General features: G+C 36.2%; 1 protein-coding gene across 1 annotated transcript in view; it reads left to right on the forward strand.

The window, feature by feature from the left end:
• LOC136026636 (RUN domain-containing protein 1-like) overlaps positions 1-21,782 on the forward strand; it is a 169,177-nt gene extending 147,395 nt beyond the window's left edge. The window contains exons 12-13 of the mRNA XM_065703370.1: positions 15,726-15,820; positions 21,559-21,782. Of these exons, the coding sequence (XP_065559442.1) occupies positions 15,726-15,820; positions 21,559-21,665 (202 nt within the window). The 3' untranslated portion in view covers positions 21,666-21,782. The remainder of the gene's footprint in view (positions 1-15,725; positions 15,821-21,558) is intronic.
• Positions 21,783-22,742: the final 960 nt, after the last annotated feature.

Below are 22,742 nucleotides of genomic sequence, written 5' to 3' on the forward strand. Positions count from 1 at the left end.
TTATCATTTCCTAAACATCCCAAATTAATATGCCCAGTCATTCGTGAGTTACTCCTTTTTGACAATCCATATACATATAACGTGTTTTGATTTAGTTCAACACTCCCCTCAAAATTCTTTGAAAGGCTCACGTGAAGGGCCTTCATCTTTTTGGAAAATAAAATTCAAACATATATAGCCTTTCTCAATAACATGTACTATGTGTAAACAATGAACAAAGTGCCTAACCTACTTACAGCGCTTGCCTTGAGGACCGTGGGGAGGTTGTCATCCCATCAGACATTACTATACCTTTTAACAATACTGACTCAAATAGCCCTATTAAAATTTTGATTGGATGTATTTTGGGGAATGATAGGCTTGTAAGGGAGGGGGTGATTGCCCTCCATTCACTTTTGAATCTTAAAAAGAGCACTAGAATTTCCGACTTCTAACCAAGTGAGCCTCATCCGGTCCTAAGTTTATAGGACCGTCTGTTCCACAAAAACCATAAATACCCCGGGGCATAATTTACAATCCTTTCCCCTGGGCTTTGGGAACTTGTATCCATCCTGAAGGCTTTGTTATATGCTCTTTGGACTGTTATGAGCAAAATGGCTTTCTAACAATTTCGGTCAGGTGCACTTTGGAAAAAAAAACTGTCTGAGAGGGAGGGGGGAGGGCTTGTTGCTCTCCATCACTTTTGAATCTTAAAAGTGAGCTACAATTATAAATTTCTGATCAAATGAGCCTCTTCTAAAGTTCACACAATCACCCTTCTCATAAAAACCTGATATGCCCCCTTGGCATAACTTACAACCCTTGACCCCAGATTCGGGGCTTTTATCAACCCCAAAGGCCTTGTTATGTGATCCTTGGACTATTTTGAACAAATGGCTATCTAAAAGTTTCTATCGGATGTATTTGGGAAAAAGAGGACGTGAGGGAGGACAGGCTTATTGCCCTGCAGTCACTTATGACTCAATAAGCTCGCTATAACTGTCAATTTCCAGTCGAATGAGCCCCTTTCGAAGTTTTCTTCGACAACTCTTTCTATGCGAAGCGCCCTGGTCTAAAATACTAACAATGATAATACGCTGTGCCCATATTGCTATTTACTTAGGCAGTACTTTTGTGCTACCTCTGGTAGCGGTAGTACTAGTCTCAGCAGCAAAGTTAGCGTGTTTCCTTTACAAGTAGTTGCAATCGAAGTAGTAGTAGTAGTAGTAAATGTAGCAGTGATAGTAGTATTAGTAGGAGTATGCGCATATTGCCTTTTGATCAGATGATCTTCCCTAATTTAGCATTCTCTAAAAGTTGCAACTTAATACCCAAATCAGTTCTTGAGATACGTTCTTTTGACAATGTACGTGCACTTAGCGTCTTTTGATTTAGTTCATATTTCACCTCAATATCATAAATGGAGTAGTGTGGTAGCATTAGTAGTGCATCTACTAGCATTAGTGAAAGTTCCAATTTAACATACCCATTCACTCCTTTTTTTAATCCGTACACACATAGTGTGTTTTCATTTAGTTCAAAACTCCCCTCACCATTCTCTTAAACCCTTACCTGAATGCCCTCCGTCTTTTTGGACTGAATACTAAAGGTCAAACATGCCCACCTTACTCAATAGCATATACTGTATATAAACTATGAACGAATTTCTTAACTTCAGCCCTGTCCTGAGGACTGTGGGGAGTTTGACATCCCCAAAGATAAAATTACTGGATCTTTCGAAAATGCTGAACAAAATAGCTCTCTTATAATTTGACCGTATGTGTTTTGAGGAATGATAGGCTTGTGGGGGAAGGGCTGGTTGCCCATCAATCACTTTTGCCTATTAAAAAGGGCACTAGAAGTTGTAATTTTCAATCAAATGAACCTCTTTCGAAGTTTCTACGATAGCTCCTTCTATACGAAGTCCCCTGATTATATACGATATTTTGGTGATGATTGTGCAGAAAAAAATGGAACTGCTGGAAGCACTAAAAAGGCTGAAAAAGACTAACGAGGAATCTGTTAGGGAGCTAGGGAACGAGGAATCTGAATTATATAAAACAGGGACGACTGATCATATATTTAGTCTCCAGACTTTAGTTAATAAACATACTAGTGCTAAAAAAGGAAGGTTGTACACGGCATTTATATATATTAAAGGAGCTTTTGATAATGTTTGTATGTTTCTATTATGGAAAGTGTGTCGGAGATAGATCTCCCGATCCCATTTGTGTTAGTTTTAGTTCAAATGTATAGGTTTACTAGAGAAGTTGTGAGAGACATTGTCTCCCAAATTATTCGCCCCGTTTATAAATTCTGCATTGGCGCTTATGGAAAAGAAGGAGGGATTGTGAGTTTAGATACTGTATCCATTTGCGTGATGTTGTTCGTAGATGATATTGTTTTGGCTGCTGATTCACAAGAGTGCCTTGAGAAATTGCTTGATATTTTAGGGGGCTAATTTAAAAAACTTTTCCCACAGGGCAAGTTTGTCAAAGAAATGTAAAGAGCTCCATTAAGCCAAGAATGAGCAAAAATAAAGAAAAATGATGTTCCAAGCGTAAAACTACCACAAATCACTATCAATAAATAGATGAAACTCAAAACGAACAGAAATTACAGTAAATAGCCGAGTAAAGCACAAAACGAGCAAAAATTATCATGAGCAGGGCTGATTACCCTCTATGCCTTCTCAAGACCAGAGCACAATTTAACTTGACTGAACAAAAAGCAAACCAACAAATGACCGTAGATTGTCAGTAAAATTGACATATACTGACATTTCTTCGTTAAGGTTTTGATAATTTTTCATTTGTGAAAGTAAGAAGGATGACAACATTTCATGCGTATTCTGTTTTCAGTAAAGCGCAAATTATGTTCTCGTCTTGAGAAGGTATAGGGGTTATCAGCTCTGCTCATGTTAATTTTTGCTCGTTTTGAGTTTTACTTAGATATTTATTGTAATTTCTGTTCATTTTGACTTTCATTTATTTATTGATAGTGATTTGTGCTAGTTTTACGCTTAGAAGATTATTTGACTTTATTTTTGCTCATTCTTGGCTTAATGGAGCTCTTTACTTTTCTTTGAAAAACTTGTCTTGTGGAAAAAGTTTTTTAAATTAATATCTGTTCGTTTTTTATTGACATAGTCTTTTTCATTGGGGAAAAAAATATTGTATACCTTTTTAGTTTTCAAACAGTTCGTGGTAACTAACTGTAGTAAGGAGCGACCCGGCTCAATAGTAAACGAAACTCTAAAAAACGGAATTTTGATGCTAAGAGACACATCAAAAGAATCTTATTTCATGCTGATTTTAAATATATAAGTTTCATCAAATTTATTCTTTGTCATCAAACGTTACGAGCCTGAGAAAATTGGCCTTATTTTGGAAAATAGGGGGGAAAACCCCTAAAAGTCATAGAATCTTTACGAAAATCACACTATCGCATCCAGTGTATTAGAGAACCCCAAAGCAAAAATTTCAAGCTCCTATCTACAAAAACGTGGAATTTCGTATTTTTTGCCAGAAGACAGATCACGGGTGCGTGTTTATTTGTTTGTTTGATTTTTTCCCAGGGGTCATCGTATCGATCTAGTGGTCCTAGAATGTTGCAAGAGGGCTCATTCTAACGGAAATGAAAAGTTCTAGTGCCCTTTTTAAGCGACCAAAAAATTGGAGGGCACCTAGGCCCCCTCCTACGCTCATTTTTTTCCCAAAGTCAACGGATCAAAATTTTGAGATAGCCATTTTGTTCCGCATAGTCGAAAACCATAATAATTATGTCTTTGGAGATGACTTATTCTCCTACAGTTCCTGGGGGAGGGGCTGCAAGTTACAATCTTTGACCAGTGTTTACATACAGTAATGGTTATTGGGAAACATACGTTTTCTTGGGGATTTTTTTGGTTCGGGGGTGGGGTTGAGGGGAGGGGGCTATGTGGGAGGATCTTTCCTTGGAGGAATATGTCATGGGGAAGAAAAATTCAATGAAAAGGGCGCGGGATTTTCTAGCATTACTATAAAAAAAACAATGAAAAAATAAACAAGAAAAAGTTTTTCATTTGAAAGTAAGGAGCAGTATTAAAACTTAAAACTAACAGAGACTATTACGCATATGAGGGGTTCTAAAAATACTTTAGCATAAAGAGTGAGGTATTTAGGAGGAGATAAATATCTCGCTCTTTAGGCTAAAGTATTTTTAGTAATTTCAACTATTTATTCTACGGCCTTCTGATTCAGAGGTCATTCCTAAAGAATTGGTACAAAACTTAAGATTTAGCGTAAAGAGCGAGGTATTAACGAGGGAAAAACCCCCCTCATATACATAATAAAAATATAAGAATATAAAAGTTTGTTACGTAAGTTAATTCTTAAACTACGTATATGTTTTACTAAGAAAAACGTTCGTTAAAAATTAAAAGTTTTAGTTGCCTTTTTAAGTAACCGAAAAATTGGAGGGCAACTAGGCTTCCTTCCCCACCCCTTATTTCTCAAAATCGTCTGATCAAAACTAAAAGAAAGCCATTTAGCCAAAAAAAGAATTAATAAGTAAATTTCATTTTAATAATTTATGTGCGGAGAGCCAAAATCAAACATGCATTAATTCAAAAACGTTCAGAAATTAAATAAAAAAATAGTTTTTTTTAACTGAAAGTAAGGAGCGACATTAAAACTTAAAACGAACAGAAATTACTCCGTATATGAAATGGGCTGTCCCCTCCGCAATCCCTCGCTCTTTACGCTAAAGTTTGACTCTTTGCCACAGTTCTACTTTTTAAAACAATTAAAAACTTGAGTGTAAAGAGCGAGGTGTTGAGGAGGAGACAACCCATTTCATATACGGAGTAATATCTGTTCGTTTTAAGTTTTAATGTCGCTCCTTACTTTCAGTTAAGAAAACTAGTTTTTTTTTATATTTAATCTTCTACAAGAATCCATTGTCTGGGTTGCTATTTGACTGTTGGAGAAACTTTTTCAACCATTTTTAATCCTGACACAAACAGTATTATTTAATTTAATTTTATAGCTTCGGAAGTTGACCTGAAAAATAAAACTTAATATCATTCCTAGAAGATCTTAGCTCTTTGACAACTTGGATATACTTAAGCTCTTTTTATTTTTAATTATAAGAACAGAAGTAGTAATAGTAGTATCCCCAAAAGTTTCAACTTAATACCCCCAGTCGTTCTGCATATATTGCTGAGGTGTCTTTTGGCAACCATTTTAACAGTGCCTTTTGATTTATTTCTCGAGGAACATTTAGTTTTAAAGTATAATGGGCCAATTGCCTAATTGTAGGGGTTCACATGCCTAATATAACTAAAGACATAGTTGCTGGACCTTTCTACTATGCTGAACAAAATGGCTGTCTCAAAATTTTCACTGGATATGCTTGGAAAATGAATGGGCTTGAGAGAAGGGCTGCTTGCCTCCAATCTGTTGTTAATCTTAAAAAGGGCACCAGACTCTCTCGCTCTAATTGGAGTGCAAGGGGGAGGACTTCCCCCTTGATATGTCTTGTAAAACATAAAAAAAAAGTAAAAACAAAGTGCAAACATTTTAAATATATTTTGTTTTCAGTTAAGTGCGAACTGTGTTCTGGTCTTGAGAAGGCATAGGGGTTGTCAGCCTTACTGATGTTAATTTTTGCTCGTTTGAGTTTGACTCGGTTATTTATTAAATAAAAAAAGCTAATTTTTTTAGCTGAAAGTAAGGAGCGACATTAAAACTTAAAACGAACAGAAATTACTCTGTATATGAAATGGGTTGTCCCCTCCACAATCCCTCGCTCTTTACGCTGAAGCTTTTAATTGTTTTAAAAAGTAGAATTGTGGTAAAAAGTCAAACTTTAGCGTAAAGAGCGAGGGATTGTGGAGGGGACAACCCATTTCATATACAGAGTAATTTCTGTTCGTTTTAAGTTTTAATGTCGCTCCTTACTTTCAGCTAAAAAAATTAGTTTTTTTTATTTAATTTCTGAACGTTTTTGAATTAATGCATATTTGGTTTTGGCTCTCCGCACATAAATTATTAAAATGAAATTTGCATATTAATTCCTTTTTTGGCTAAATGGCTTTCTCTTAGTTTTGATCATATGATTTTGAGAAATAAGGGGTGAGGAAGGAGGCCTAGTTGCCCTGTAATTTTTCGGTTACTTAAAAAGGCAACTAGAACTTTTAATTTTAACGAACGTTTTTATTAGTAAAAAATATGCGTAACTTAAGAATTAACTTACGTAACAAACTTTCATAACCTTATATTTTTATTATGTATACGAGGGGGTTTGTACCCTCGTTAATACCTCGCTCTTTACACTAAATCGTAAGTTTTGTCCCAATTCTTTAAGCATGACCCCTGAATCAGAAAGGCCGTAGAATAAATAGTCGAAATTACTAAAAATACTTTAGCATAAAGAGCAAGGTAATTAGTCTCCTCCTAAATACCTCGCTCTTTATGCTAAAGTATTTTTAGAACCCCTCATATGCGTAATAATCTCTGTTCGTTTTAAGTTTCAATGCTACTTCTTCCTTTCATTTGAAAAAACGTTTTCATGTTTATTTTTCATTGTTTTCTTGTAGTAATGCTAGAGAATCCTGCGCCCTTTTCATTGAATTTTTCTTCCCCCATGGCAGATTCCTCCAAGGAAAGATCCTCCAACATAGCCCCCTCTCCTCAGCCCCACCCCCAAATAAAATAAAATCCCCCTGAAAACGTCTGTACACTTCCCAATAACCATTACTATATGTAAATACTGGTCAAAGTTTGTAACTTGCAGCCCCTCCCCCAGGGATTGTGGGGGAGTAAGTCATCCCCAAAGACATAGTTATTATGGTTTTCGACTATGTTGAACAAAATGGCTATCTCAAAATTTTGATCCGTTGACTTTGGGAAAAAAATGAGCGTGGGAGGGGGCCTAGATGCCCTCCAAATTTTTTGGTCACTTAAAAAGGGCACTAGAACTTCTCATTTCCGTTAGAATGAGCCCTCTTGCGACATTCTAGGACCACTTGGTCGATACGATGACCCCTAGGAAAAAAAAAAAAAACAACAAAAAAACAAACAAATAAACACGCACCCGTGATTTGTCTTATGGCAAAAAATACAAAATTCCACATTTTTGTAGATAGGAGTTTGACACTTCTACAGTAGGGTTCTCTGATACGCTGAATCTGATGGTGTCATTTTCGTTAAGATCCTACGACTTTTAGGGGGCGTTTCCCCCTATTTTCATAAATAAGGCAAATTTTCTCAGGCTCGTAACTTTTGATGGGTAGGACTAAACTTGATGAAACTTATATATTTAAAATCAGCATTAAAATGCGATTCTTTTGATGTAGCTATTGATATCAAAATTCAATTCTTTAGAGTTTTGGTTACTATTGAGCCGGGTCGCTCCTTGCTACAGTTCGTTACCACGAACTGTTTGATTGCATGATCTAAATAAACAAAATACGTTTAAAACGTTTTAACGTTAATAAATTAAAAATTATTAAAACTTTAAGGAATATACATCTGTATGTGTATATTAAACTGACAATCCACAGCCATTTCTTTTTAGTAAAGTTCAAATAAGGGCCTGGCCTTGAGAAGGTATGGGGGTTGTCAAAGACATAATTTCCAGACCTTTCAACTACACTGAACAATATGTCTATCTCAAAATTTTGATTAGATGGGTTTTGGGAATTGATAGGCGTGGGAGGTGGTGAGGGGTTTGTTGTCCTTCAACCACATCTGAATAATGAAAAGGCTCTAGCCCTTTTAATTTTCAATCGAATGAGCCTTTTTCGAAGTTTCTACGACAGCAAATAGCCATCTCAAAATTTCTGTCAGATGCATTACGGGAAAATACGAGGTTTGGAGGGATGTGGGTTGTCCGCCCTCAGATCACTTTGAATCTTAAAAAGGGCACTAGAGTTTCTGATTACCAATCCAACGAGCCCCCTCCGGAGTTTATGCGATCACTCTTTCTATATATACCTTATATGTCCCCAGGGCGTAACTTACCTTGTCCTGAAGGATGGTAGGGGGGGGGGGAGTTGTCATCTTCAAAGACATAAGTTCCTGTCCTTTCAATTATGTTTAACAGAATGGGTATCTCAAAATTTTGATTGGATTTGTTTGGGAAAATTTTGGGCGAGGGGGGCGGGTTAGTTGCCCTCCAATCATTTTCGACTATTAAAAATGGCGCTGGTCCTTTCAATTTCCAATCGGATGAGCTGTTTTTGAAGTTTCTATGACAACAAATAACCATCTCAAAATTTCTATCACATACATTTCGGTAAAATGCGAGGTGTGGTGGGGGTATCACCCCTCCGATCACTCTGAGTCTGAAAACGGCTCTAGAACTTCTGGTTACGAATCCAATGAGCCCCCACTGAAGTTTATACGATTACATTTTCTTTATATACCTTATATGCCCCCGGGGCACAACGTTCAACCCTTGTCCTGAGGGCTGTGGGGGGTTGTCATCCTCAAAAACATAGATTCCGGACCTTTCAGTCACGTTGAAAAAAATGGCTATCTCAAAAGTTTTGTTGGATGTTTTTTGGGAAATGGTGGGCTTGAGAAGGGAATTAGTTGCCCTCCAATCACTTTCGACTATTAAAAAGGGCACTGGCTTATCAATTTCCAATCAAATGAGTTATTTTCGGAGTTTTTGCGACAACAAATGCCCATCTCAAAAAAATCTATAATATCCGGACCTTTCAATCACGTTGAACAAAATGGCTATCTAAAAATTTGGATATGATGGGTTTGGGGAAATGGTGGGCGTGGGAGAGGGTTTAGTTGCCGTTTAATCACTTTCGACTATTGAAAATGACTCTAGCCCTTTCAATTTGCAATGGAAAGAGCTCTTTTTGAAGTTTCTAAGACAACAAATGGCATCTCAAAATTTCGATCAGGTGCATTTGGGGAAAACATGAGGTTTGTGTGTGGAGAGGGGGGTATCCATCCTCCTATCACTCTGAATCTTAAAAAGGGCTCTAGAACTTTAAACTACCAATTGAATGATCCCCTTCCGAAGTTTATATGATAATCTTTTCTATATATATCTTATAAGCCCCCAGGGTATAACTTACAACCCTTGCCAAGAGGGCTGTAGGGGGCTTGTCATCCTCAAAGACAAAATTTCCGGACCTTCCAACTACGTTGAACTAAATGGCTATCTCAAAATTTTGATTGGATGTGTTTGAGGAAATGGTGGGTATGGGAGATGGGTTAGATGCCCTCGAATCACTGTCGACTATTAGAAAGAGCACTAGCCCTTCAATTTTCAATTGACTGAGCTCTTTTCAAAGTTTCTAAGGCAACAAACGGCCATCTTAGGATTTCTGTCAGATACAGTTTGGAAAAATACGAGGTGTGGATGTATGGGGGGGTCTACCCTCTGATCACTCTGAATCTTAAAAAAAGGCCCTAGAACCTCTGGTTTCCAATCCAATGAGCCAATTCTGAAGTTTCCACGACCACCCTTTCTATAAAACTGTATATGCCCCTGGGGCATAACTTACAACCCTTGTGATGAGGGCTGTGGGGGGTCGTCATTCTCAAAGATATAATTTCCGGACCTTTTAATTACGCTCAATAAAATGGCTATCTCAAAATTTTGATTGGATGTGTTTGGGGAAATGGCGGGCGTAAGAGGCCGGTTAGTTGCCCTCCAATCACTTTCGACTATTAAAAGGAACACTAACCATTTCGGTTTCTTATTAAATAAGCCCTTTTAGTAGTTTCTACGACAACAAATGGCCATCTCTAAATTTTTATCGGATTCATTTCAGGAAAATACGAGGTCTGTGTGTGTGTTTGGGGGGGGGGTATCCTTCTTCCGATCACTCAGAATCTTAAAGAGGGCACTATAACTTTTGATTACCGATCCAATTAGCCCCTTCTGAGGTTCATACGATCACCCTTTCTTTATAAACCTTAAATACACCCAGGGCATAAATTACATTCATTGCCCTGAGGGCTGTGGAGGGTGTCATCCTTAAGGGCATAGTTATTGGATCTTTCGTCTATGTTGAACAAAATGGCTATCTCAAAATTTTGATTGAATGTATTTGGGGAAATAGTGGGCGTGGGAGGTGGTTAGTTGCCCTCCAATCACTTTCGACTATTAAAAAGGGCACTAGCACTTTCAATTTCCAATCGAATAACACCCTTTTGAAGTGTCTACGACAATTCCTTTTTTATACGAAGTGCCCTGGTCTAAACAAAATAATAATAATAATACATTGTACCCCCATCACTCTCTATAGGTTACGCTTAAATAGGCAACGCTATTTCACTGCCTATGATTATTTGGATTGGAAAAAGTTAGAATTTAATGTGGATAAAACCATAGTGTTAATAATCCGTAAATGTTGTAGACTTGAGGAAGATGTTAAGCTTTAAGGATAGAAGGGTTAGATTACTGGAGGAATGGTCATATTTAGGTGTTAAGTTTAAGACGAAAGGAAATTTATTTAGTAGCCATATAGAAAGTAGGATCGAGAAAGGTAAGGCATGTTGTAATATGGTATTAAGAAGTCAGCTTAAGGATGTTAAAAAGATCCAAGTAGTTAGATAGGTTTTCAGGGCTAAACTTTTAGGTGTGACGCACTATGGGTCTGTGGTTTAGGGGTATGCGAAGGGAGATGGACTAGAAACGCTACAATTATGATATTATACGAGGTTGCTATGGATAGGTACTAGGGATTAGGGATAAGTGCAAGATTTGTGGTGAACTTTTGTTTTTTTAAGGTGGGTATAATAAGAATGAAATATAGTTATTAATTGAAACGAGGGCTGATGTTGCCACTGGGCCAAAGAAGATAGCTTATCAGGAGGGAAAAGTTGAAGATTGGTCCTTGTTACTTTCTTATGTGTGGAGGCTTAGATGAGAGCGTATATCGCTTGATGATTACGAGAAGCTGAGTGATTGGAGACTGGAAGTATTTGTTAGAGGGGATTATGATTTCGAGTGGTTGGTGAGAGTGTGTGCGGATGAGTGTTTTATGGGTATCAGAAGCGTGGCACGATTCCTTCGTCTCCCGATGAATCATAGAAGTAGATTTGTTTAAGATTATGTTAGGATTTGTGTAATTTTTTTGTAATTGTTCTTTATTTGTATTTTTTGCCGTGTTCTATGGGCTTTTACCGCAAATAAATTCTATTCGATAAATAAACCATTTTTTTACATGAGTATATGACTTATGTCCAGCTCATAATGATCAGAGGTTATCAACATATGAATACCCCCCCCCCCATTCCTACGCTAAATCTGCTAAAGTTGGACCTGTGCTTTGCTGAAAGCTAAATAGAATGTAACAATTGCAAGCGTCGTATTTAGCCATTGCTTTTTTTTTAAAGTTGACCCGAAATTTACCATTTTCAATGATAGTAAAAGCCCTGTATAATAAAGTAAATAAAACCGAAATGGGTACAATTTATGTCAGTGTCTTACCATGAAAGTAATACTCGGTTAAAAATTTGTGTCTTTTTCATGAAACTGCAAGGTAAACTTTAGCGTAAATATGGGGGAGGGGGTGTTGAAGGAGTTAGTAGCCTCCGTGTGTGCCGACTATTCTCTGCTTGTTTTACATTTCAACATCTGTGTTTATTTTCATTTAAAGTAACGGTGCTATTTTAAACTTAACTAAAAACCGGGACATAAAAATGAAAAATGAAACAACGATTTAGCTTATTTAATTGTGGAATCTTGAAAAAAAACGTTGTTAGATAAGATAAGATAAGATATTTATTTCAAAAAAATCACTATCACAAGCCCTCAAAGGGCCGAATTCGGACTTCGGAGTCGACTAATAAATCAAACAAAGCAAAAAACACAAAGCTAATAATAATAAATAATCAAATTATGAGTCAAAAAAATAAATAAATAAATATATAAGTCAGAAAAAAAAGGAAAGGGGACAAAAAAGTATAATAACACAGAAATGAACAAGAAATAAACATATATATCTACAAATTAAAAGGGACACTAAAAAAAAGTCCAAAAACTCACAAAAAAAGAACGGAGCATAAAACACACGAAAAACACATATGAATTAAAAGGGAAACTAAACCAAAACAGCGGGAGGCAAGCAAATTAGTGTAACGACCTAAAGCACCTCACAAAAAAAGAAGGGGGGGGGGAGAAACTAGTTGGCTATTTTATTTATTTTTTCTGTGATGAAGGGGACAAAGGTTTTTTCATATCTGGAAGTAACGCAGCGAATGGGAGACAAAACTGGGATAGGCTCAGAAACAGCTCGAGGCTGTCGTAATCTGGATGGTGAGTGACGTTTGGGGAAAATATTTGCCGTCCGAGGGTTCGTTATTGCATTTTTTGAAAAACGGAGGCACAACGACGACCTCCTTCGCTCAAGGGTTTCTAAACTAGCTTTTTTTAGGAGCAGAGAGTAAGGCACCTTGCCTTCTTTGAAAATTATTCGCAAGGCTCTTTTTTGGATTGACTCAATTTTGTTTGATTCTTCACGGGAGATGCCAGGGTGCCAAACTGGACAAGCATATTCAAGATGCGGACGGACAAAAGACGTGTAGAACCTTAAGGAGTGAGAAGGGGGGACGCTATATTTATTTAGGAGCTTAAGGAGGGCGATAGACGCATTAGCTTTATGGATGATATCTTTAACGTGGATATCCCACTTTAAATTTGAAGAAATTGTGACTCCAAGTAATTTAACCGAGGATGCATAAATTTCAGGAGGGATAGGATTAAGAAAACAGGGCGAGGATTTGAGGAAACAAATCGGCATTATCATGGACTTAGAGGGGTTTACGGTCATATCTAGGTCCAAAGCCTCACTTCCAATTTCATTGAGAATACTCATAGGGTCACTTAGTAAATTTCTGAAGCAACTTTCAACAATCGTTAGGTCATCAACAAATTTCCAACGGTCTGGAACTTCCTTCGCAAGGCTGTTAACCATGACTGAAAAAAGGAGGGGGCCTAGGAGAGTTCCTTGGGGTATGCCATTGTAGATAGGGAGAGGATTTGAGTAATGGTTCTGGTATTTAACCACCTGTGATCTATTTGTTAAAAAGGAGGCAACCAATTTTACCAGTAAGGGTTCGATATTGAACTCGCTTTCTAGTTTCTCAATTAAAATATTGTGGTTAACAAGGTCAAAGGCTTTCTGAAGGTCAATAGAAATTAAGTTTAGCCAGGAATTAGGTTTTTCGAGGATTTTCCCGATGTGGTCAATAAGAGAAACGAGGTAGTGGGAAGTAGAAGTTGATTTTAGGTTTCCAAATTGTTTCAGGTCAGTAAGAGGTAGGATTTTTTACTTTAGCAAATCTGCAAGGAATCCTTCATACAATTTTGAAAAAATAGGAGTAAGCGTAATAGGTCGAACGCCATCAAAGCCAGGCTTTCCGTTTTTCTTTTTCAAAGGGGTAATAAAACCCTGTTTCCAAATTGTTGGAATTTGCCCAGACTTAGTAATTTCGTTAAACAGGACAGACAAGGGCTTAGACAGGAAATCACCGAAGGCTCTAATAAGAGGAAATGGGATATCCAAAGGGCAAACACTTGTCTTTCTTAGTTTATCAATTCTTCTTTCAATCTCGGACGGGGAAACAGTCGGGAAAAGAGGGGATGGGGCTCCTGTTGATAATTGGATTGGCAATGCTGGAAGGCTCTGGACAATGGAAGCGAGAAATTTATTTAGACTATTTGCAGTAACATCAGGGGGCTCTGGTAAGTTGAAATTAAGCTGGTCAAGACTCCTGCCAAATAGCTTTTTAACCACCACTGCTGCAATTTATAGGCTTGTAAAATGTAAGCAACTTTTATTTTAAACCGGTCATTAAGCCTGTTTCTTGTTTCCAAGATATAGCTAACCATTTTTTCGTTTATCTTTGACAACAAAATTAGTCCCTCAAGCCGTACTGAAAAATATCAAAACCGAATATACTGCTAGGCAAAAATTGAGACGAAGAGAAAAAAAAGTGCCCATTAGAATATTATTTCTGTTAGGGGGGGGGATACTGAGTCTCTTTTTGTTCATCAAGAAAAATGGCCAGTTTGCCTCTCGGATGAGAGCAAAGCCAAAGTGCTTTACCCGTGCTGAGACAAATTATTTGTTCACATTTCGCTGTCAGCTCGCATTTTATAGACGAAAACTCTATTTTATTCTGTCTGCACAATCAAGTCTTAGTTTAACGGATAAAAAAAAAAAAAAAAATCAGAATTTTCTTTCCACCTGGGAGTGGGGCTAGAGGGAAGTTTTCCTCAAAACATCTAAAAAGTTATCCAAGTTTTTTTTTTAACTTAAACAATATATGTGAAAGCACCTTGAAAACTGTTCTGTATTCACTGTTTTGTTTTCGTTAGGTTGGTTTGCTTTTTCATTGTATATTTGTTTCTGTATTTGCTATTATTTGTTTGTTTATTCTTTTCTTTCTTTTCATCAACTCCAAAAATTCTGTATTTTAAATGTATGGTGAGTAATAAAGTTATTCATATATACATGAATGCATAGCATCTTTGTGTTAAGCTCAGTACGCATTTGGCCTGAGGGACGGTACTCCCTTAGTCTTAGAAATATGGCCTTAGTTTTTTTTTTTACATATTTTTCTTTAGAAACAGGGATGTTTTTTGGTCAGAGTAAAAAAAAGAAGTCTTTTCTTTCTCACTGAAGAGAAATTCATGCTCCCCCCCTCACCCTTGAAATCCTGGTTAGGCCCATTCCCGGTTTCAATGGACATTTTGTTTTAAAATTGCTGTACATAGGCCTAGTTTTACACAAAATTACATTTCTTGAAAGGGATTTTCTCTCCTAGTGAACGAAAGTATGCTGCTTGGCTGCGTCTTATTTACCTAGTTACATATATGGTCTCCTGCAAAATCGTTAATTATAAAGATAGCTTTATTCAATTTTAGTAGAATTTGCTTGAGCCTCGTTTTGTTGTTCCCCCATTGACTTAAATTTTATTATAGACATATAAAAATAATTTTGAAATCATATTCTGCATGATTCAAGGTGTACAGGTGCCCCACACTTCCCCCCCCCCGCCTGAGTTTAACCCAAAGAAGCTATGTATGCATATATAGACGTAAAACCGTATTTCCCATCATAAATCTGAAGTAAATCATTAGTGGAGTAGAAGAAAAGAAAAAGACGAATATGTAACAAGTAAATACAGAGGCAAAATATAAAATATCATTTACCGATATGAATTTAGCTCTGCTTTATTTAGTATTTTTCTGAACAAATAAGGTGTGTTAGCTATCCGAATGTATATATCATGTTCGTCAGTCTGATTCGAGGTTCATGCTCTCAATAATACAGGGTCGAGATCCTGTTGTTGTTTTGCTTCTGCCTTGTGCTTAAATTTTGTGAATGTGATTAAGTTTCGTATTCTAGCTATAAAGAACATAATACCACAAATTACATTTCTTGAAAGGGATTTTCTCTGCTAGTGAACGAAAGCATGCTGCTTGGCTGCGTCTTATTTACCTAGTTACATATATGGGCTCTGCAAAATTGTTAATTTTAAGGATAGGTTTCTTCAATTTTAGTAGAATTTGCTTGAGCCTCGTTTTGTTCCCCCATTGACTTAAATTTTATCATCTACATATAAAATATTTTTGAAATCATATTCTGCAAGATTCAAGGTGTACAGGTGCCCACACTGCCCCCCGGCTGAGTTAAACCCAAAGAAGCTATGTATGCATATATAGACGTAAAACCCGTAATGCCAAAAATTACATTTCTTGAAAGGGATTTTCTCTCCTAGTGAACGAAAGCTTGCTGCTTGGCTGCGTCTTATTTACCGTCGTCCAAGGCTGATTGAAGAGAATTATCTTCCGTGGAGCTATGCTTCAAATACAGGTAATTATCATTAACCTGATTTCATATAAGTTTTAAGCTGAAAAAGCGAAACTGATATTGCTTAGAGAATATTCCAGGTATGTCATAGACTAGGGAAATTGCATTTTGGAATTTTCTTGATCACAGAAATCGTTTTCTTGCAGAACTTCATTAACAGTTTTCTTTAGAAGTTTCAGTTTTAAATTGAACCATGTCCAGAAAAGTACCTTTGAAGATTTAGTCTCTCCGACTTGAATAGCTGAAATTTCTTATCACTGGTCAGAATAAATTAACATTTGTAACAAGAAATAAGTTTGGCACTGAATTCCTCTCCCTCCTTTCCCCCTCCCCAAATGTCTTTCGATCCCCTAATGGTTTGGACTCATAGCCATAAGGGGATCGTGCTCATGTTCATCAAGGAACAATAATAAAAAATAAAAAACAAACTCACTTAAAAATATTCCTTTCACCAATTTTGTGTATAGAGAGTATTATAAGACACTAGAATAAACTCTGGTTTATTGTTATCAAACAGTTCGTGGTGCGGAATTTTGATCTAATAGATATATCAAAAGAATTGGATTTTTATGCTGATTTTAAATATATAAGTTTTTTCAAATTTAGTGTTACTCGTCAAAAGTTATGAGCCTGAGAAAATTTGCCTGATTTTGGAAAACAGGGGGAAACACCCCCAAAAATTCATAGGACCTTAACGAAAATCATACCATCTGATTCAGCGTGTCAGAGAATCATATTGTAGAAGTTTCAAGCTCCTATCTATAAAAATGTGGAACTTTGTATTTTTTGCCAGAAGACGGATCATGGGTAGCCTACGTGTTTATTTGTTTGTTGTTGTTTTTTCCCCAGGAGTGATCGTGTCGATTAAGTGGTCATAGAATGTCGCGAGAGGGCTCATTCTAACGGAAATTAAAAATTCTAGTGCGTTTTTTAAGTGATCAAAAAAATTTAGGGGCACCTAGGCCCCCTCCCACGCTCATTTTTTCCCAAAGTCAATAAATCAAAATTTGGAGACAGCCATTTTGTTTAGCGTAGTCGAAAAGCATAATGACTATTTATTTGGGGCTGACTTACTCCCCCACAGTCCCCAGGGGAGGGGCTGCAAGTTACAAACTTTGACCAGTGTTTACATACTGTAATGGTTACTGGGAAGTGTACAGACGTTTTCAGGGGGATTTTTGGTTGGGGGGGGGCTTCATTGGAGGATCTTCCCTTGGAGGAATTTGTCATATGGGAAGAGAAATTCCATGAAGGGGGCGCAGGATTCTCAAGCATTATTTAAAAAAAAAACGAAAAAATAAATATGAAAAAGTTTTTTCAACTGAAAGTAAGGAGCAGCATTAAAACTTCAAACGAGAAGAGATTATTACGCATATGAGGGATTCATCTCCTCCTAAATACCTCGCTCTTTACGCTAAAGTATTTTTAGTAATGTCAACTATTTATTCTACGGCCTTTGTGATTCAGGGGTCATTCTTAAAGAATTGGGACAAAATTCAAGCTTTTGTGTAAAGAGCGAAGTATTAACGAGGGGGCAGACCCCCTCATATACATAATAAAAATATATGAATATAGAAGTTCGTTACGTCAGTTAATGCGCAAGTTACGTATATTTTTTACTAATAAAAACGTTCGTTAAAAATTAAAAGTCCTAGTTACCTTTTTAAGTAACCGAAAAATTGGAGGGCAAGTAGGCCTCCTTCCCACCCCTTTTTTGTTAAAATCGTCCGATAAAAACTATGAGAAAGCCTTTTAGCAAAAAAAAAAAAAAGCAAATCTAGTTTTAATTATTCGTGTGTGGAGAGCCAAAATCAAACATGCATTAATTCAAAAACCTTCAGAAATTAAAATAAAAAAACAAGTTTTTTTCACCGAAAGTAAGGAGCGACATTAAGACTTAAAACGAACATACATTACTCCGTGTATGAAAGGGGCTGTTCCCTCCTCAACGCCCAACTCTTTACGCTAAAGTTGTTTACTATTTTATAAAGTAGAATGTAGAGAAAGAGTTAAACTTTAGCGTAAAGAGCTGGGCGTTGAAGAGGGAACAGCCCCTTTCATACATGGAGTAATTTCTGTTCATTTAAGTTTTAATGTCGCTCCTTACTTTCAGATAAAAAAAACTTGTGTTTTTTTATTTAATTTGCAAAGAAGGTATAAAAATAAAAAATCTCAATGAAGTTCTAGTATCTACGCTTGGTTTATTTGTAAGAAGGTTTTTATTTATTAGAAGATTGGGTTTTCAGAATCAATCTTGGGTTTTCAGTCTCTTTTTCATTGTCTCTAGTTTTGAAAATGCAATCTTGATTATTTCAGCGGGATTTTAAGCTATATTGAGAATTTTTATTCTGAATTGAAGAAACAGATTTAGAATTTCTAAAATCTCCCAATTGAACAAAAATATGAGATTTGAAACACTTTTGTCGTGCCTCATTTCAATAGTACATCTATTTCTCAAGATTTCAATTTTGTAACAGAATTATTCAAAAAACGTCAAAGGCTCGTGCGCTTTGAAGGGGAAGGGTTGGAGACAAATAGTCCGACGGGATGCAATGGAATCACTGAGGCTCTTTTCTCATTCCTGAGAGTTTTATTCACCTTTTTCAACTACATATCGAGACAGACAAAAGCCATTCTTCTAGAACCTGGCCAAAATTTCCAGGGTACAGCTGCAATGGAATAACACAGCTAATTCATGAATTAGGTTTGGTTTTATATATTTGGTTTGGATGGGACTTGATTCAGTCTATTTCTGAACTCTCCATTCTGTCCCTCTCTATGTTTTTAGGCTATTTTACCTACCGATCCGATTTATTCCTTCTCAATTTTCTTAATTTGCCTCAAATCTTATTTTTCGGTTATTTAAGATTTCAGGAAGGACTAAAGTTTCTTTCGGAGATTTGATTAAAATAACACACCTTTTTTCAGTTCTAAAATCTCGTATCGGAAAGGTATTTGTCTAGTTTATATTACCTATATTTATATACTCGTGTAATGTCGAAAATCTTGAAGTAGTGATGTATTTTTTCCTTGTCTTATTCATTGTTGGTCACTCCTATGAAGGCTGATTCTATAAATCTTAATAATCCCATTAAAACAGTGGTTCTCAACCTTTTTTTACCCATGGACCCCTTTTCCCTTCTTTTTATGTTGGTGGACCCCTTCATAGCTATTGGACATAAGAACAATTTTCTATTCTTCACTAATATAAATTTTAAGGTTTTAAGTATCAAAGAAATAATATACGATTAAGCTTTATTTTTAAAATGAAAACTAATTTAATACAAATAAAATATTCTACTATAATAATAATAATTATAATTATTATTATTATTAATAATAATTATTATTACTATTACTGTGATAATAACTACAATATTACAATGTTTCTTCCATGGGCAAGCAACACAAGCTCATGGAGAGTAGAGCTCCTCAGGCAGTTTGATTCACTCAAATTCATTCAATCCAAGCTCATGGAGAGTAGAGCTCCTCAGGCAGTTTAATTCACTCCAATTAATTCATTATGTAAACTGGATAAAAAAGGAGTTGAAATTAAGTGTGTGATTAAAAAAAAGGAAAATGCATGTTTATTCAATGAGATCCATGTGTTTGATTCTTCTCGGCGAGTTTATTTATATTTGGTTCTGTTTGATGTCAATGATAGTCGAAGATCACTCCTTTTCACAATGTTAAGTCTATTGCGATCTTTTGATAACATTTAGAAACACGACTAAATCGCGCTTCAACAAGATAAGATGTAGGAAAAGCAATAACGTAGAACTGCGCTTTATCCCAAAGGGTACTTTGTAGCAACATCATTTGTTTTCCATATATTGCACTTGGCGATCTTTGAATTTTGCATGCATTATTTCATTATTTTGTATTTCGTTGAGGGGCTCTTGCAAAGATATGTCTATTTCGGCAACATTAACTTCGAAAGGAATTGAAACCGAAATCAGTATATCCATCCCGAGTAGGTCGGCAACCCGAGTTTGCATATCTTCATGTATATTTTCCAAATATTCACCATATAATGCAAGATCTTCATCTCGCAAATCGCTGCTAACACAGACCAAACAAGGAATGTGTTCAAATGCACCACGCCTGATATTATTCTTATACAGCTGTAGTTTCTTAGAAAAGCAGCAATAGCACTTTTACTAGATATTAGATCACAATTGTTTTCTTGGAGCTGTTTATTAAGTGAATTAAATCTTTCAAATATATCTCATAAGTAAAACACATCACATTTATACAGTCCACGGGGACTGCAGGGGAGTAAGTCGTCCCTAAAGACATAATTATTAGGTTTTTCGACTATGGTGAATAAAATGGCTATCTCAGGATTTTGATCCGGTGACTTTTGGGAAAAACTGAGCGTGGGAGGGGGCCTAGGTGCCCTCCAAAGTTTTTAGTCATTTAAAAAGGGCACTAGAACTTTTAATTTTCGTTAGAATGAGCCCTTTCGCGACATTCTAGGACCACTCAGTCGATATGATCACCCCTGGGAAAAAAAAACAAAACAAACAAGAAAACAAATAAACACGCATCCGTGATCTGTCTTCTGGCAAAAAATGCGAAATTCAACCTTTTTGTAGATAGGAGCTTGAAACTTCTACAATAAGGTTCTCTGATACGCTGAATCTGATGGTGTGATTTTCGTTAAGATTGTATGACTTTTAGCGGGTATTTCCCCCTATTTTCTGAAATGAGGCTATTTTTCTCAGGCTCGTAGCTTTTGATAGGTATATCTGATCTTGATGAAACTTATATATTTAAAACCAGCATTAAAAAGCAATTCTTTTGATGTAATTATTGGTATCAAAATTCCTTATTTAGAGTTTCGGTTACTATTGATTCGGGTCGCTCCTTGCTACAGTTCGTTACCACAAACTGTTTGATACAAGCCAACCAAACTTTTCTCCATTTTGCTTACAGAATTCGCGAAAAAGGTGGTCTCAGAGAGAATTTTATTTAATATGGTTAACTACTTTTATTACAACAGTAAGGTCATCATGCAGACATGCACTCATTTATTTTGCAACTAAGTGTTGACGGTGTATCACACAGTGAACACAATGTAAAGTGAATAGTAAATTATAGTAGAAATATGAATTTTAGAAATAAAGAGCGTTCTGAGTTTGTTTTCTTCATGGACCCCCAAAATATCATTGTGGACCCCCAATTTGTTGTGTTTTGCCTGTGGACCCCCGGAAATATTACATGGACCCCGGTTGAGAACCACTGGATGAAAATGTTGTCGAAATTCACTTGTCGAATTGTACTTATTTCTTTCAAAAATAATTTTTTATGTGCCCTTCGTTCTCCTCCCTCGCGATACTGACTAGGGAAGACCTTCAACTATTAGAAAATATGCTATTTAAAATATATTATATACTTTAATTGACGGTTGTTGCATTTTTGTCAGGAATATCTAATACTTATTCCTAGTGTATTGCTTCGAATGAAGGTTGTCTAAGGCCTAAACTGTATCCCATTATAGATTTGTCTGAAAGACGGAGGTAAATTTCAAGAGCAGTTGGAAGGAAAGAAATGCAGAAAAGAAGTTAATTCTAAGTGATTATTCTCCAGTACTTCAAGTGAATTGGGGCTCTTCAAATACATCTGATTTTTTGCCCCCTCCCCTCCCTTCTCTATAGATAAAGCCGTGAACGAATCCTTCCATTAAAATTTTCCTGAATGGTTTGGCAGCTCTTGGTGACTGATTGCTCCCTTTTCAGGTTTTGACGATTGCCTGAAGTCCTTGGAAAGAGTCAAAGAATTTGAATTTCACTTGCCGGAAGACCTGGCCATTCGACCTTTTCGCCATATGAGGGATGCATTCTGATTGATTTGAAGATGCTAGATTCCAATTTTATTGTGATTCTACCATTATTTGCCCCCGAATATTGCAACTAAATAAAATGTATTGTTTATAGAATATAAAGTGCGCATCAAAGAAGAATTGTGATCTTCCTAAACAAATGTATGATTCTTCTAAATATTAGCCCGAAGAATCCTTTAGGAATTTTTGTTTACAAAGAATTCAGGTCAATTTTTTGTTTCCCAAAAACTCGGATATGTTTTGTGCAGCATCAAACCCATTGTTGCTGCTCATCAATCTCTAAAATGCTGACTGTTAGCACTAATTGAAGCAAATATTAGTAGTAAAAATTAGGGAAAAGTTTTGAATATTTTATGTCTATATATAGGTATTAAATTATGGTTTTTCGAAATTAATATTCAAATTTTCTCAAGTATTTCCCCCAAAAATACCTTTAGTAGGGTGTTATGGAGATCCTCTCGATAACAAATTTCTCTTTTTATATTCCACTCCCCTGTAAGACTAGATGGCTAAAAATCAATTGCTTAGAATGACAGACCAAACTAAAATACACTGATTTTCTTGGTCACTTTAAAGTGGTCAGCAGCTTGGACCTTTCAGAAGATTATCTTTTACACTTTGTTTACTTTTGTTTACTTTTTTTGTTTACTTTTTACACTTTGAAGTCTGACCGTCAGGCCCATTTGACAAACTCCTGATATTGGAAATCCACTTGACAATTTTGAAAACAGCTAATAGGCTACAGATAATATTTTCTCAAACACAAGATTTTCTTTTCTCATCTAATTCTAAATATTTTTGAAGCCCATTCGGCCTAGTCACGATTGTAACACTTAAATGACTTCTGCTTAAGGACTTGAGGAGCCCTAAAATTTCTCTAGAGTTGTTTCCCAACCTGATGATTGACATATTATAACCAAAATCAGTTATAAGTAATCCCTTTTAGTTTCTCTGCTATTCAATCTGTGGACAATACATTTATTAACAATACGAATATAGCACGATTTCATGTAATGATATTAATCTGAAACGTTAACTGTTATCTTTCTTTGCTTACTGTTGGAAGTGGAAATCGCATAG

This window comes from Artemia franciscana, chromosome 1 (assembly GCF_032884065.1).
Source record: "Artemia franciscana chromosome 1, ASM3288406v1, whole genome shotgun sequence".
NCBI classification, from domain to species: Eukaryota; Metazoa; Arthropoda; class Branchiopoda; order Anostraca; family Artemiidae; genus Artemia; species Artemia franciscana.